An 18,056-nucleotide genomic window follows, 5' to 3' on the forward strand; every position below is an offset into this window, starting at 1 on the left:
TACAAAATAAGTTCTCATTCTTCTAAGTATCCTTAAGTTTTAAAAAAAAATCTAGAATTTCACAATTCATTCTTATGAGTATGGATAGCTACTCTACCAAAACTTACAAATTCAACCATTCATCAGCACAAGAAATGGAAAGACATCACAGATACTTCAAGAATATCAGTAAAACAACCAGAAGAGGGCAACCAAAAGGCAGATGAAATTTTGGGTATACTTATAATATTTAATTGTGTTGTTTACAAAAAACAGTAATGGTTGGTAGGTTTAAGAAAGTTTTGCAAATATTTAAAAAAATATTTATTGGCCCAAATCCTCCTTAGATTCACTTCTGATTTTGCATCTAAGGTACAAACCCCTGGCTTCTGGCATACTCAGAGCACCACAAAAAATGATGTCACAGACCAGGAGTTGGCAAGTTTTTTAAAAGGGCTGGTTAGTAAATGTTTTTGGATTTCGGGCCATACAACCTGTCACAACTATTCAAACTCTGTCCAAAAGCAGCCATAGATACTCTGTAAATGAATGAGTGTGGCTGTGTTCCAGTAACACTAAACAACTGGACATCTTTTATTTTAAACTTTGTCCTTGATTTACCAGATCCATTTTTTGTTTAACAACTGCTAGAGTAGCAGTAGTGCTTGATTTTACAAGGCTTATTTAAGTCAAATTGTGCCATGTATGTTTATTTTTTCGGATTGTGAATTGTTAATATGTAACATAAAATTAACAGAAAAGAAATCTTTAAAATAGACCCATAATTGCAACATTGCCATCTAAACCTTTGCAGAGAGCCAAAGCTGCACTGGCTTTATGTGCACAAACAATAACATGGACATTTGGAATGTACTTTCATGAAGAAGTCTAGTTTTATGATCAGCTTTAAAACTATGCCGTTATCTCACTTTCAGGCATTTACACTAAGCATTTGAAGATGATGCCAAAATCTGAAAGTGCACATAATGCCAATGACACAGCGAGGGACACCTATGTAACAGCCTCCCATTAATGCCAGTCTTACCACTTGACGTTCCTTTTCAGGTAGTCATAGCTAGCGTAAGAGCCAAGAAATCTAGGTGATGGCAAAGCAAGCGCAATGGAAAAATGAAAGAAAATGGTCAATCTAACTAACAAGCAAATTTGCAGCAAATGGAACGCAAATGTCATTTTAAAATATCAATCAAAAAATACATATCCACCATTTCAGAATAATCTGATCTATAAAAGAAAATATCACTGACTCTCATTTAGCTAGGGAAATTACCGATAAATTAAAACCAAGTAATGGCATTGGGTCCTGCTGGCCTGCCCGCCCTCCACACACTAACTGGTGTTGCTAGTGAGCAGCAATGTGTTTGAGCTTTACTCCTCTTCCACTTCTGCCCAGTTCTGCCGCAGCTGCTATCGGTGGGCAAAGAAAGGCACTAAATAAAGGAGCAGTACTAAGGATAACCAGCGGGTTCTGAATAAGTGAGAATGAAATGCTCCATTAACAGAAAGGGCTAGGCAAGAGAAATTCTCTAGGTGAAAACAGAGGAGGAAGTGATACAGCATGACAGCTACACTGACCCCCAGCAGGGTCATGATGAATTAGCAAGTGGAAATATGAACATCCCTGAAACATGACTATGACTAACATATGTTCCTTTCTAGCAAGACCTTATCCAGCACCAGTCCTAAAGCTAAGCCCTGTGGTGGGTGAAGCCTATTTGCAAAGCTGCCATGCTTCAACCTCATAGCCTCTCTCATCTAATAATGTCACAAGCACACAAAAACAACCTAATATCAATCTTACACTTAGTTGTTAAAAAGCTGAAAATCACCACCATTTATTTTGAAACCTGGAAGTCTCAAAGTAAGTTGAGTCTTGAGAGATAGATATTCTAGTGACAAAAAATCCCTAGTTGCCCTGAAGAAGCTGACTCAATCTCTGGGCTGGGTCACAGACCCAGAGGGAGATTGCTCTTTTAGCCCTTTCTTAGAATCCTGGAAACTTCTAACTCACTTTGGAGGCGAATGCCTGAGCTATTATCTCCTTAACCTCCCCAATTCCAATTCAGCTTTATGGAATTGCAACACAGGGTGATATCTGTTTGCTTTCTGGGGCATTTGTCTTGTGCTAACAAAGACTTCTCCCCTCTCTGATTTCTAACATTTCTGAGGTGTGTTTTTAAGTGGAACATAAGCACATATTATCTGGAGGAAGATACCTTTGCTATTTCTATATTTTACTTTAGGAAATAAAGACCTGTAGACAGTCTACTGGTGACAAACAGTAAATGGTTTTCAAATATAGGACTAAGAGGGTCCCATATTTTAAACAATTTTCCAATTGTTAAAGTTGTTTAATTGGGCTAAAGAATAAAACAGCATTAGAAGGGAAGGCATAGAAACAACTTCTCTCTTAGTCATCTTTTATGACCCTTACTCTCCTTTCCAATTCTCTAACCATTAAACACCTATATGGGAAAATGCAGCACAACTGGGAAGAGTTTTAATTTCATACTACAAAGGAAGGAAATGTATACCAGTATCCATCTCAAGTTACACTTTGTCACTCCCACAACACTCACAACAGTAAAACCATGCCGAGTCCTGAGTGAATTCACAAAGACAGTTATCTCTTTCTTTCCAAGGTAACATATCCTCGTGAAATCTCTGGCCAGCTAACACTGGTTCCTCCCAGAGCTGTGTTCAGGAAAAGGAGGGGAGCCGACACACCTAGTGCACTGTGCCCTGTGCCGAGCTTCAGTCACTCAGCAAACAATTACCAAGCCCCCACCCACCAATACTAGGCAGTGTTCTAGGCTCTGTCTGAAAGCTTACATCACATATATGTTACTAAGTCTTCTTTGTAGAAAACCAAATTAACACAAAACCAAAAATGCCTTGTCATTTCATTCCCTGGCAAAACTTTTTACTTACTTTTTAGACCTAAATGTATTCTTTTAAGGCTATTCTATTTACCAAGTATGTAAAAGGATAGATAAAATCTGTATCTTTAAACTATACCCTTAGACCCTCTTCTGACAGGAATGAATGTGCTTAATGGCTTCAGTAAGAAGGATTACTTAAGGGTACAGCCTTCTACCTTACTGGCAGCGAGCTCCTAAGGCTCGGTGTCTGGCTCACCTTAGTCTGGACACTCCAGATGCACTGGACACCTCTCTAGTGTTGTTGGGGGCAGGTTCACGACACTAGTATAAGACACTGCTTGCACTGAACAGAACCCCCACTGCAGAACTACTAGTCTGCACTTGTATTTCTCATAAACTGCTTTCTTCTGTAGACAAAAATTTAAATGGATGACAATGGAAAAAATGTTTTAAATCTTCACTTCAAGCGATGTCTTAGACAAAAGGGGTAATTAAAACTAGGTTTTTAATATTAGAGGTTTTAAAGTAGATTCTAAAAGAATTTTCACTCAATAGTAAATGACAAATGCTAGCTAGGTTCAGATAACACCAAGCATCTAATTCAGTAAAACTCTGGGTGCTTCTTAACTTAGATGCAGAAGTGATCTGTGATGACTTTTTGATGTGTCAACTTGGCCAGGCTAAACTAGTCCCAGTTATTCAATCAGACACCAATGTACGAACTACTGTGAAGGGAATTTTCAGATGTAATGCCTCTCATCAGCTGAGTTTTAAGTTAATTAAAAGGGAGATTATCTGGATGGGCCCTTTTAAAGAGAACTTAGGCATTCCCTAAGCTCAGAGAAACAGCTCCGGATCTTCCCTTCCAGCCCTATGGAGTTAGGACTTGCTTAGCCAGGTCCCACAACTGTGTAAACGAATTCCTTGTAATAAATCCACACTAGTTTTTCATTCTTGAGGGTTTGTTTTGTTGAAGTATGAACCCACCTGTGCCCGTGTGGCTTTATACCCCACTCTCAGTACCAAATTCTCTATCACTCAAGTTTCAACCAGACAGGCAGAACCAGCAGGAACCACCAGGAACACAGGCATAAATAGGTTTGTACCCCAACAAAACCCACAAGAAAGAAAAGCAAACCAAGAAAAAGCCCAATAGAGAAGAAAACAAAAGGGAACAGCACAGAACAAGGAGAAGACGACTGGGAGTCAAGAAACTTGGCATTTAGTCCTAGCTTGCCCCGGCCCCAACCCCTCACTGGATCTTGGTTTCCTCACGTAGAAAATTGGACCAGCAATCTCTAAAGTCTCCTCAAGCTCCAACAATACAAGCTCTTTCTCACCTTGAGGAAGAAAAAAAAAACTCTATTATCTTCCCTCCATGTCACCCTCACCCCATCCCTGTTTTTGTATTTAAAAGACAAAAACAGAAAAGAAGGAAAAGAACCAGCATTAAGTGTGCTGCAAAGAAGGGAGAGATTCTTAAGATTCACCCAAAAGTCAGGGTCTTGACAGTTTACTCTCTCTTACCTCAAAACTCTTTGATTTTTAACATCTTTCCTAATGCAAAAACTTTATATATCTGATATCAGAGTTTAAGAACAAAAACCAAACACACATTCTAGAGCTAGGAAGTATGCACAGTGCTGAACCCCTCTAGCCTACAGAACTCATGTCTTATATACTTTATTTTCCTTCAAAATATACTGAACTTCACGTGATTAACTCCACTTTATGCAATCGAACCTTTAAGTCTCATCTTACTTTTAAAAGGTTAAGTCTTACGTGAAATAACTTACTTCGAAGAATAACCAGAAAAATTTGGTTGATTCTGAGAAGCAACTGGCTTGGCAGGCTCTGAGAGATGGCTAGCAGGAATGTGTGCAGAAGGCTTGTTCTCAAAACTTCTTCGGTCAAAGTATGAGAGCTGTTTTCGATAATATTCTTCATCTTCCTCAGGATCATAATGATTTGACCGAACAATATCCTCAGGTGGCTTCAGTTGCGGTTTTTGAGGTTCTGGGATCCTGACAATGAATGACAAATGGAACAACTTTTTAGATGTTACTTTTACAAAGAAGATGGAATGTATAAATCCTTTATCTTGACCTTTCATTGACTGATGTGATTATTCAGAATCTAGTCGAGCAGTCCAACAGTCAAAATGGATATTCCAAATCCCTATCCTCATACATTATACTCAAAAGGCAGCCCTCTTCTGACTTGTGAGTCCTTTAACACAATCTAATAATTTGATAATTATCTGATTAGAGGCTTCATAGCCGGTGAGAAGCAGTTAATTAGAAACAGAAAAGGGAATGCAACCAAGACAGTGGACAACAACTCGAAATACATACACCAATGTCAGCAACAAGTAATAACTGAGAGAATTTAAGAACTTTAAAAAGAATTTTTAAGAACTTTACTCCAGGATCAATAAATGATCCTCATATAAGGAAATAGCTCTATACAGTCCAAAGTTCTAGAGGGCATAGGAAACAGATGAGGAAGAAAGTTAAGTTATTAAACAAATTAATACACCATTATGTATGCTCTGCTTAGTAAATTTCAGAAACTTTGCATCAAAAATGGATACACTTAAATAGTTTTCATATGAAAAAAGGGCTATGCTTTCAGTTATTAGAAGTTTATTTTATGTAAAACTGCTCATTTGCTAATGATACTGGCTGAAGGAGACAGTTTACATTTTCATGAAAAGCAGTAGACATCACTAAAATAAGAAGAAAATGCATATGTTAGACAGTACTTCCTCTTTATTACAAGCACAAATGTAAGCAAATGAAACACACTAGTGAGGCAGAAGAACTGTACCCAAATCCAGTCTGTCACTTATTAGCAGTATGATGAGGCCACGGTTAACAGCACAGCTGGCCAGGTTTCTCTCCCAGCTCTACCAAGTCCTGTAAGCGACTTAACCCCTCTCAGCTTCAGTGCCTCTCTTTAAAATGGGGAAAACAACCGTATTCCTTCATTGCCCTGAAGTGCTTAGCACAATGGCAAGCACGTGGCACATGCTCACTAAACAATTAATTTTAGTTATTTTTAGCCAATCTGAGTCTGTTTCCTTACCCCTAAAAACTAAGAGTTCACATGTCTGAAAGCAGACGTCTGAAAGCACTTTTAAAACTGAAAAAAACAATACAAATGTTAGGGCTTTAAAATTTTTATTTTAATCATTTGCTAGGAAAATATCTTTTTGAAAGATCTGTTACAGAAAGTATAACAAAGACCTTTATTTTTCTTTCTAGGACCACTGTTTTAATTAGAAAGGCTGGTAGTTTTCATTGAAGGACAAACAAGATCCTCTCCCTTTCCCTTTCTCTCCCCTACTAACATAGTACAAGGCTTGCTAACTGACTAATGGTCAGATTCCTGGTCAGTTCCACGCCACAAACACCACAAAGTGTACCTACCTGTACAATGTTTTGTCATGTTCACTGAACTGATTTTGAGGAGTGGCTTTAGGACCAATGAGGGGAGCACCTGCAGGTTTAGATGCTACCTCTGGAGGCTGTAAAAAATAAGACAAACATGCCCCAAAACAAATAATTATAAAACAAGTTTCATTTGCAGGGAGTGGTGTGGGGAGGTGGGGTTAAGAAGCATTTTGAACTGCTCTTCACTGAATGTGTTTATGCACCCAAGGCAGGAAAGACATAGTTACGTATTTACCTTAAAACTAGCAGTGTGATTTTCATCCTTCTTGTTCTCCAACGATGCAGATCTTTTGTTTTCAAACATTTTAACTCTAGTCAGCACAGACTGTGGTTTCATTGCTGGATCTTCCTCTTCTTCAGTGAGAGTTGGGGGTGGAGGCAGTGGTTTGGTATTTGAAGGCAGAACTTCTGGCTTCTGCTGAGATGCAGGTATTAGAGGAGGGACAACTGCAGCACCATGGGGAGGCTCATAATGGCCTGCTTTAGAGGTAAATCCTTGTGATGGTACTTGCTCATAGCTTCGTGGGTATTGGTCAAAATACTGCTTGGGCTCAGACGCTTTAGGGACTGCTGAAGAATAGGGCTGTGCTTCCGGTCTGTACCTATTATGCATGTCGTATCCAGGAGCTGGTTGCTCTTCAGGTCGTAGGGTGGAGGTTCTAGGTGGTTGGTCATAGCGTGGTCTGCCGTCATAGGACAGAGAAGCTGGCTCTTCAAAACGTGAGAAATACCCTCGTTCTGAGGACTCTTCAGGATGCTGTCTGGAGTCAAGGTCTTGAGGGTGCTGATTATCATAAGAAGGCCGAGGTTGGTAGGGCTGTTTGTCATCATAATATGACCACTGTTCTTCATACGTAGGGATGCGATCTTCATAGCGCAGACGATGGTCATGGTTTCGAGAAAACTGGTCTGTATAGCTTGAGGAGTCATATCTGTATGTGGGCTGCTCAAGGTCTCTGCTGGCTTGTTTCTCCACGTATGGCGGTTGGGCTTCATAGCTCAGGTTAGGCTCTTTGTCTGCCCTCTGGCCTGGGTGACCAACAGCTGGCTGTTTCAAAACATGATTCTGTCTCATCATTTCCTCAGGATAGGGATCCTTTCTATACACCTGTATAAAAAATTCACAGGTAAGTACAAAGGCTTGTTTTTAATTTTAGTCTATTTTAATAGATAAACTATGATTTAATATGTGAAAATGGTATATTCTACCATTGATTACCAGGACAGAAAGAGATTAGTGGAGAAAGCTAGTTTAAGTGAAAGGTCAAAATTTATAACGTAGGTAGGGGCTTTTAAGTTTTAGCATGTACTAAATGAAAAGTGAGTTAAAGATACTTAATTATTAAATTTAGTATAAAATTAATGCACTGAACTACTGATTCCATTTGATTTGGATATTGAAAATAAAAATCATAAAGAAAATTTATGGACACCATGATCTATAAAACATAAAAATGTTTAAGATGGGTCTCAACTATTTTTTATCAAGGAATTCTGGAAGATACTGAAAATCAAAAAATAAAAATAATAAAAATATTAAGCACAAATCCCAATTAAAAGGCCTGTTTTCAAATAATCAGTATACCACCGGAAGCCATGCAAACTACAAAACTAAACTGATTTGTACTGATTTGAAAGCACTATGGTGTATAAGTAAAAAAGCAAAAGGAACACTTAAAGGGCAAAGCAAAAATGATCATATGCTAGATTGATGGAGAGCAACAAATTAGTGCAACGCTGCAGCACAGGTACCTTTGGTGGATCTACATGCGACGACAATGATGGTTCTTGATCTCTTAGCATTATGTGAGCTGCCTCAGAACTTGGTGTTCTTAAAGAATCAGCTTGTGGTGAGTAAGAGGTGGGAGGAGCTGGGGTGGGCTCCTCCAGTCTGACATTAGTTAAATTTACATTATGATTAACAGCAGAGGTTGATGATGCTGGGTTTGTTTCAGGCGAAAGGTAAGGGACTGGAGATGAGGCTTCTGCTTTCTGTGAAGTGTTTAAAATATTTTAAATATAGTGTTTCTGTTTACTGCTAACTTCCCACTTCCATTTATAGTGGCTGGTAGACATACATTTTAAGTGTGCTGAATAACAAAACTATGACCTCATGTCCTATATTTTTTTAAAAAATTCAGTATATTGCTGTGTAAGATGAACACACAAAGTTTAGAATGTAGTCCTTTGGATTCTCAAATCAAAATTAAAGATTAATTCTTAATCTGGAGAAAGGATAAAATATATTCTTTAACTCAGTCACCACAATCTAAAATTTAATAATGCACCTCTAACTACAAAACGTTGAATGCTTGCTGCTTACCTGTTGAGAGGCTGTTTTAAATCCAGGGGAGTCTATTCTATGAATTGGCTGTGGCTGCGCTTGTGGTGAATAAGGAGGATATGTTTGGTTTTCATGATGCATTCCAGAGGAGTCCTCTCTTACAGGCTCAGAGGACCGTGTAATGGCAGACTCCGGTGGAGTCCCAACCTCATCATTAAGAGTTTCATCTAGTTCTTGATCAGTGTAGGCCCCGCCTTCTGTATCTGTGTCTTCATAGTCAGAAGTGTGTCTACTGTCCGTGCTATACATTGAGTATTCACTACCTGGGGCTGACAGGTAGGACAGACGATCATCATGCAAATCAAGGTCATCACTTGTAGCACCATCCGCCTGGGTCAAATAAAAGTAAATTAAAAATTTTATTCAGTAGTTCTTTAAGAGATGGCCTTTATTTCACAGGGAGATTGAAAAGGATAGTTTTCTTGGGAGAAATCACACCTATTTCTCGAAACTTCTGGTCAGGAAAGGTCAAGAAGATTGCACAAGCACACATGCAAACACACAGAACATCCTTTGAAATGTGAAGGGCTTGGATGAATGAAATGTTGGCCAGCCAGCCAGGACAAAGCTGGACTCTGGGGCCTAGCTCCAGAAGACAATGAAGAAACCCTGGCACCGCTCAGGTTTGTAAAACCTGTCAGTCACTAGCTTTTCAGCCCAAAGGTGAAGAGAGAGAATGCTACCAAACCAAGCTCAGAGAAACAAGCACACACTGGCAGAACAGCGCTGTGAGAATAACTATGAAAATAAATGCCACAGTTCAAGTTGAGTAAGAGCTTATATATATAAAAAGAAAACAACTTTAAAAAAAAATTGGTGTTTGGCCCTAAAGCTTTTGTAAAACACAGTGGAAAAGCATTACCTAAGTGCTGGTTGACTCATTAAGAATTTTTAAGTTATTTTTCACAGATACAGTATCTAATGGATGGCGAGGGAGAAATGCAGTTATACTTCTCTTTTACAAGTAATTAAGAGCTGAGTTAGTTTTTAATAGTTTACATTATCTTCTGAGTAGATCAGAAAGAAAACGAGAAGTATTTGAGGGAAATGGAACTAAGGAGTTGCATCAGCAGGCTTTCAGTGGACACTAATTTGAAACTAGTACCTGGATTAAATAGAACAGTCTCTGAAGATCTTGCCTGGACATTGTGCCCAGTTCGGCACGAGAGCTGAAGGATCTGGAATCCAGAATTCAGACAATCCTTCTTCCATTTCCACATGGACTGAAGGACAAACGTAAGGCTGGAGACACCTGAATTGAGCTTTCCACGCAGTCCCATGCCTGGCTCTGTTAAGAGCCTGCCCCTGAGCACTGCCTTCCTGATACAAAAGACTAGGCCATGTCAGGCCTCCTTGGTGGCTCTGATTTTCAGCAGAGTACCTGTGGGGCTCAGGAGAGTGAGAATCCTAGGGCTCTGCTCTATGTTACAGCAGAGTCTCTCTCACTGAAATTTCAATGGCTTCTAAACTTTGTAATGGCTGCTGCAGAAGAGAAGTCTTCTCACTATCTATTCTAACCTTTACCTTGCCAGGGTTCTGGAAGACTATAACCCAGTAGCCAGCCAGGGAAATATTTAAGGCCTTGGGAAAGAATAACTTGGAACTCTCCAATCCATCTAGCTTTTGCAGTGGTATGAAGTGCAGAAGTGAGCAAGAACCATGGGTTACTTTGAACCAGGAAATGACATAAGCCTAACACGTTAAGAAAGCCTCAGGACGACTCTTCTTGGTTTAGTAGGGAACATACAAGACTGTATCAGATCTTGCAAAAACGGAACTCTTCCTAGCAATTAGATCAAAGGAGCTCAGGAAAGTCAATGTGAAATGAAGTGGTGTTAGTTTAAGAATCTATCTGTTCTGATAAAATATACTTGAATGGAAAGGGGGGATAAATCAAGCTTGATTTAAACTGTAACAACTTTTCTAATTTATAAAATACATCAATCTATCCTACTAATAAACGACCTATTTTTCCTCACAAAAAAAGTTGTGGGAGCTAGACCTTTATTTTAAAATTCAAGCAAAGAAAAGAAGCACACAATAATACCACGAAGAGAAATTATAGAAAATTAAGATTTGCGGATTAAAAAAAACTCTTGGATAGGTAGACGGTAAACTTTGTGCATTTATAAATTAATTTCATTTCAAGAATCACCAGTGCAAGCTATTAACATTCTACCTGACTAAGGCTGCTAACAGAATTGTGTTGTTACAGAAGACTAGTATGGAGAGGACTGCAATCCTTGTTATCAAATGCCTCAAGAGTAAAAATTAGTAATAGTGTGTTGCTGTATAGTGGTGTAGTGGGTTTTTCCACCTTGATTTATCTATCAAGTGTCCCAGCTGATATGTCAGTTATTCAAAGTGCTCTGATGATCTCATATGCACAGTCCACCCCCCAGAGTGGTACTGATGACAAAAACCATAGTTCTGACACATTACTACAGGTGGGAATAGCAGTCACTACCTCTAGATGTAAGGGTTTTAACATCTCTTCTTGCAAAGGCTGTGTATTTGCTGGATAAGGGGCACGGTGGTCCTAAGTATGCAGCATGCACTACCAGAGCATCTGTAGCTATAGCCAGGCAGAGGAAAGTAGGGGCCATGCAGGGGCAAAACACAACAAAAACCAAGCCAACAAGGAAATACAAAAAACAAAATAAAAAAAGAGATATTCTCAATCTTCCTGAGCAATCAAAATCTATTAATATTGTACTGATCTGAAGGTAAAAGACATTAAAAACAAAAGGTTCTTTCAACTGTATACTTTGAGAAAACTATTAATTCTCCTAACAAAATGAACAGACTTTTCCCATCAAAGACTGCTATAAAACCAGAAAGACTGATAACAGAAAGTAGTTATTTTAAAGCTGGCCATTTGAATGTACATAAAATCAAAATTCAAAGCCAAAAAGAATGCACTGCTCTGTCCAACATTTCCTGGTATGTTTTAAGAATGTTAACAGATGCTGAGTGAAAAAAAAGAAAAAAATCCCCTAGGTAAGAATTTGGGGAAACGCTTAAACAAAGTAATAAGGTATATTCTCAACTTCAGACTTCTCAGAGCCTTTAATATGTGAATCCTGGGCCCTCATGGGGGCTGTGGTTTGCAGTTAGTTCCCACCCATCACTCGCCATCAGAGTGCCTTTTGTTCTCAGAGCAAGTCACAAATCTCGTGTGCTGACAATAGCCCTTTGGGCAACACTCATCTAGCTCACTCAACTCCCCTCATTTTCAGAGGAAGAAACGGAAGCCAGGTTCAAAGTCATTCCTCAGCCAGACAGGGGCAGAGTCACAACTCAACCCTGCTCTTTTAGTTATCATTTGAGAATTCTCTGAGAGAACACACTTAAGTGGTAATTCAATAGGTGGGGAAATTTCAGAATTTCTTACTATCAAAAACAACTTTCATAACCCCTACATACGAATTCTAAAAACCTAAAAGCTAACTCTCCCAAAATTACTCCAATATGTTAATCTAATTAGAAAATAATGGTAACTCAAAGGCATCTCTGATTAGTTACATAATTTATTGAATAGGTTGAAAAACTAATAGGAAATTTCTTACCTTTCCCTCAGAAACCCATACCAACTGGTTCTGTTGTTGTTGAATTGCTTCTTTCAATGCACCATACCAACCGTCATTCATTGAATTTAAGTTAATTGTAGCTGAAAATAAATTAACAACATTGTTTTACAGTTAGAACACTCAAAAGTCAGAATTCATTCAACCTTGCTTAGAGCTCAATTATCATTACGAGTTATTTGAAAGATGATATTTGACGATAGAAATCTTTGAAATTTCTATTTTGGCATGGTACACTTTCTTTCAAACAGCAGCTGTTAATACAACAGGAGGCTTTCTAGGCACAGGTTATTTAACTTTTAGTATATGAACACCACAACGTTTTTGCCTACATATCATTGCCCAGACACTTTAAGCTGAAAGAACGCCTTTAACATACTCACTCGTAAAAAGATGGTGATTATTTTTACGAAGTTTATGAGACCGCTCATATAATTTCCTGGCACTCTTCCGAGATTCTGGACATAACCTCATTCTCATAGTTTTCACACCTTGCTTAGAATCAGGGTTAAGGAATACTACAATTGGATACCACTGGGCATAATTCAGACGATCAACTGCATTTGGCGTTACATCTAATAAAGCATGTTTGTCCTAGAGACACATACAAAAAAATAAACAAGGATACAAGACACAGTTAATTAAGAATCATCACCTTCTGACAAAGTCACAGCCTAGACTACATTCCAAAGGGAATGGACCTTTAATTGTGCTCCAAAATGTCTCAGGGGCACGTTAGAAAAATCTGTGATCAAAAATTAATTCAATATAATTTCTAGCCCAATTAAAAAAAAAACAACTTTTTAACCAGCTCACTTTGAAGACAGCTGCAATAATTGCTAGCTGACAGTATTATCTGTGTTTGGTGAGAGTGAAAGTAAGTATAACAATTCAATGTTCCTGACATGATCTTAAAGAGTAACAACATGGGGCCGGCCTGATGGCACAAGCAGTTAAGTGCGCACGCCCCACTGCAGCGGCCCGAGGTTTGCCGGTTCAGATCCCGGGCGTGTACCGACGCACTGCTTGTCAGGCCATGCTGTGGCAGGAGTCCCATATAAAGTGGAGGAAGATGGGCATGGATGTTAGCCCAGGGCCAGTCTTCCTCAGCAAAAAGAGGAGGATTGGCAGATGTTAGCTCAGGGCAGATCTTCCTCACACACAAAAAAAGAGTAACAACATATTTCTTATGCATATAAATATCAAAGTACAATTTGAATTGTACTGATGCAATATAAACAGTCTATTAATATATCTGAACATTGTATACACTTTTTTTGTGGTAACGAAAGATCCTATTTTGATGCATTTAGCACTATTCCCTTGAAAGTGATTACTATAATGCCTTTCAACGAGGGCTTAAGTTTCTTATGGTACACCAGTAATAATTTTATAAAAACTACCTTCTACAGTCATGCATCACTGAACGATGAGGATACATTCCAAGAAATGCATTGGTAGACAATTTCGTCATTGTGTGAACATCATAGAGAATACCTACACAAACCTAGATGGTATAGCCTACTATATACCTAGGCTATATGGAACTAATCTTATGTGACCACCATCGTATATGTGGTCTGTTGTTGACCGAAACATCGCTATGCTGTATATGACTATTATCAAAGTAACCAAACTCCATCTCACTCAAAAACACAACATTCACAACTTACAATGAAATAGGTCCATCTTTAGTAACTTACTTGATCTATTATTTGCTTTATTGTATGAAGGCGAATAATGCCAGAGCTACGCTGGTCAGTTCCAGCATCTCGTGGTTCACTTTCTATTCAGGACAAAAACAAAACATCAAATTTCCACTGGTTAGATCAGAGTTTCTCAAGTACTGGGCACCACTGACAGTGGAGTTGGGCTCTGTAATGCTTAGCTGTGGGGGCTGTCCTGTGCACTATGGCCTGTTTAGCAGCTTTCCTGACCTGGCCTCTACCCACTAGATGCCTCTCGGCCCCACTATGACGTATAAAAACGTCCCCAGACATGGCCACAAGTCCTCGAAGGGCCAGAATTGTCCCCAGCTGAGAATCACTGGGTTAGATCAATGCTTCCCAACAATGCCAGGATTAGGAGAAGGCAAGTGAGGCACTTGCCTCAGGTGCAAAATTTAATGGGATGCCCAAAAACCTCAGTAATCAAGTAATATTTTGATGCAATATGTTCAATCAAAATTAATAATCCACAATGAACAACTTATCAAAATTTTAAACAGAATCCAAAAATGGAACTCGAGTAAAAATTATTTAAGACTGTCCCTTGGTCAAGTGAAATTTTCAAATATGGCAATTCTCTCAAGTGAAAATGAGACAAAGAGTAGATTTAAAAAACAATATTGAAGAGCCTGTTTCCATTAAAGCCAGGAAAATAAAATTATAAATTCTGTGTTTGGTATAAATAAAATATTTAAACTTAAAATGTGAGTTTTAATACACATATTTTTCATGTTTTTCAAAAGTTTCCCAGCTACCTTAATGTTCTGGAAAAAAATTGGCCATTAAAAAAATGTAAAAACATGTATATAGGGACACACATTTTTCTTCTACTGCCTAAGCCTCCACTATGGCCTGGCATAGCACTACTTCCAAATACACTGTGACACACAGAGAAAATAGTATTATTTGTATGGCACACTGACGTAAACTGAGGAGGCCTCTCCTGGGCAGAGCCCCATTGAGCCACTGAGGGCTGGCGAGATCAGTACCTGGGCAGGTCCATAACCCATCAGCAACACTGCTGTAGCAGACTCGCTGGGGGCCTCTGGGTTACAGACCTTTTTTACAGCAGTAGAATGGGAACCTGGGAGCGGAGAAGACCATTAGTTTGTAACTGTGAGACAGGATGTGGTTTCACACTGGTAACCTGTCCTTCTCTACTAGTGTATAACATGCCAAATTCAGCATGGGCTGACTTCTAACGAAGAATCTCAGCGGTCCAATTTACATGAAGTTCTTCACTTTTTAAAATGGCACAGCAATGTCTGTAACTCTCGTCACAAGGAAAGCTTGAAAAGAAAGGAAGAGCTCTGGTGTTTCAGATCAGAAAAAGGCAGAGATTTGGAAGGATAAAAGTCACACTGAGGGACAAGGCGAATGAACCTAGAGAATGAGACTATCATGACACAAAGCTCCATGGGCCAAGAGGGCAGAATTTCAAATCTGATGGACACAGGAGAATTAGAGAGAGAGGGCCAGCCCCGTGGCTTAGCGGTTAAGTGCGCGCGCTCCGCTGCTGGCGGCCCGGGGTTCGGATCCCAGGCGCGCACTGATATACCGCTTCTCCGGCCATGCTGAGGCCGCGCCCCACATACAGCAACTAAAAGGATGTGCAACTATGACATACAACTATCTACTGGGGCTTTGGGGGAAAAAATAAATAAATAAATAAAATTATAAAAAGAATTAGAGAGAGAGATCAACGGGGAGTTCTGGTTGGAGAAAATGCTACTAATTCCTTAACTCAAAAGACTTCAGAGTCTTTTGAGTTAAAGAGGACACATAACTAAGCTGAGTCCCTTTGATAAGAGCCTGGATGTAGAGTAAACCCAATTAAACCAATCAATTCCTCTTTAAAGTAGAGCTTTGTAAGTCTTCACACTTGCTTTTCCTGAGTTCAAAAATCCTAAATTTGGTTATGGGTGGGGACACCATCAACTTCTTCAGGCAAAACGTTTTCTACCAACAATGACCAAAAAAAGATCTCTTTTGAAAAAAACTAACAAACTGAATGGGGAACTAGAAATAAACATTTTATAACTTGCTCAAATTTTACTATCATTTGTATGCAAATTTTCTGAGTTTCAGAAAATAAATATCCTCATCCAACTTCACCAGCAACCAAATGAAAAGCAATATAATAACAAGTTAATGTTCTGATTCTTTAAATTAGTACTTATGTAGTTTAAAAATGAGGGTTTCATACAAAGCCAGTGGGAAAACCACCACCAACAAAGGCATACCCCTCTGGAAAGCAGTAACAATTATACAGAGCAGTAGGCAGAAAATGTTCATGTCTTAGAGTTCATTCCTTTCTATCTTTGGGAATTTTGTCCAAGAAAATCATCATAAATATGGAAAAAGCTATATTCTTGAGGATTTAAATCCTTTGGGAAACAAGGTAGAGCATAAACAAGCAAACAAAACTTGAACAGGTTTCTGCATCCTCTGTGATAGTAAAATATAAAATTGAAACACACTATACAAACAACTAATCAACCACAATTTGATTGTAGAATAGATAATAAAATGAAAATATGGTATTATCTATTAAAAGGAAAATGATATAAATAAAATTTCACAGAAGTATGTTTACGAAGGGTGGGAAGGGTGGAAAAAATACAAAAAGGTAAAATTTAGTGTGATGGTGATATATGCCAAAATTAGTTTTCTAACTTTTCCAAATAAAGAATGATATTTTTGTATTAGAAAAAAAAATAGTTAAGTTTAACTATATAAGTTTTACATATATCTTAAAGCAAGCCAGAGGGGTCATAACTAAGTCTGCATATTTAAAGTACTATAATAGCTAAACTAATGAAAAAATCTGAAGTAAAATCCGTTAGGCATTTAAAGCACTACATCCTCAATATTTATATTTAACATTAACTTACTATAAATGTCTGCAATAATAACTGATAGCATGAATCATGCTTTTATTACCCTTTATACATATTTGGGAATTTCTGTTAGCTTAATAACTGAAAGCCCTGGACTGAAGCCAGAAAGGGTTAGGTACAAAGCCGAATTTTGTGACTCATTAGCTGGGTGTCATCAGACACTAAAGAGTTTGGTGGTGGCCCCGACCATAACCACTCTTAAGGCTCAGGTTGCTTGACTTCAGCATGGATAGTCTAATACTTACCCCATGGTGATATCGTCAGGATTAAACAAGACTGTGTGCTAAGCAGTTTTCATATGAAGCCCAGAGCTTCACAAATGGTGATTCTTCTTATTATTAAAGGGAAGTGGTAGAACAAGGACACAATCATTCAGGTTTCCCACAAAATTAAATATATGGGGTAAACTGCAAATTTTAACCTATAAAAAGTTTTTTTCTATTAAGTGAATGGATCAGACCTATCCTTTAGAAGAGTAACTAGTAAAGAAACACGCTCAACCTCATCTTAAGTCAGTCTTGAAGCTACTTACTTGCAATCTGATAAATATCTGGTTCTTCTCTTGCCAGCTTTTCTCTGGCAACATCAGCTATGGGTCCAAAGATGGTTACAGGCCTCAGAAATCCAGCTGGGGAGAAATTCAAATGAAAAGTACCATAGTTCACACTTTTTCTTTTTTAAGCACATTGACATTAAAGAGTATTAGGTTAGTCTGTAGAAAATAAACTACCTTCTCGAAGAACAACTCTTTCATACGCTGGAAACTTTGTTTGAACTGGCTGAGCTGACAAATCCTCTCTGCTTTTTCGAAGATTTCTCTTGGAGCTGCGAAGACCCCGGAATCTCCAGAAGTCAGCACGGTCTCCTCCTGCTGTTTTTGGAAGTGTGTATTGTACACTGGCTAACTGCTCAGCTCTGAACAAGAAGAGATTAAAAAAAAATAAAATAAAATAAAATAAAATAAGGGTATTCAAAAAACAAAATGGAAAAAGACCCATAATGAAACAAAATGTCAAAATACTGGATAGAACTTCACATGCAGTTTAAACCTTAATGGTTAAACTAAAATAAAGGAGTGTGTACAAGTCAGTCAGTTATAGATATGACAAATACAAAGAAAACTAATGCTTTATATAGCCAAAATTTCCCAGGGGATTGAAACCT

At 38.4% G+C, this 18,056-nt stretch overlaps 1 protein-coding gene across 7 annotated transcripts in view; it reads right to left on the bottom strand.

The window, feature by feature from the left end:
• Positions 1 to 18,056, bottom strand: part of TJP1 (tight junction protein 1) — a 233,288-nt gene that overhangs the window by 11,475 nt on the left and 203,757 nt on the right. For 4 of the 7 annotated variants that reach the window (XM_058542286.1, XM_058542285.1, XM_058542284.1 and 1 more), the window contains 10 exons: positions 17,623 to 17,807; positions 17,425 to 17,520; positions 13,969 to 14,051; positions 12,649 to 12,859; positions 12,248 to 12,348; positions 8,658 to 9,008; positions 8,087 to 8,326; positions 6,570 to 7,442; positions 6,311 to 6,408; positions 4,676 to 4,903 (listed from right to left, as the gene is read on the bottom strand). In XM_058542286.1, the coding sequence (XP_058398269.1) occupies positions 4,676 to 4,903; positions 6,311 to 6,408; positions 6,570 to 7,442; positions 8,087 to 8,326; positions 8,658 to 9,008; positions 12,248 to 12,348; positions 12,649 to 12,859; positions 13,969 to 14,051; positions 17,425 to 17,520; positions 17,623 to 17,807 (2,466 nt within the window). Of the gene's footprint in view, positions 1 to 1,005; positions 1,076 to 4,675; positions 4,904 to 6,310; positions 6,409 to 6,569; positions 7,443 to 8,086; positions 8,327 to 8,657; positions 9,009 to 12,247; positions 12,349 to 12,648; positions 12,860 to 13,968; positions 14,052 to 17,424; positions 17,521 to 17,622; positions 17,808 to 18,056 lie in introns of those variants that run through there. The other 3 variants (XM_058542291.1, XM_058542287.1, XM_058542292.1) reach the window with 2 other exon arrangements.

This window comes from Diceros bicornis, chromosome 5 (genome assembly GCF_020826845.1).
Source record: "Diceros bicornis minor isolate mBicDic1 chromosome 5, mDicBic1.mat.cur, whole genome shotgun sequence".
NCBI lineage: Eukaryota > Metazoa > Chordata > Mammalia > Perissodactyla > Rhinocerotidae > Diceros > Diceros bicornis.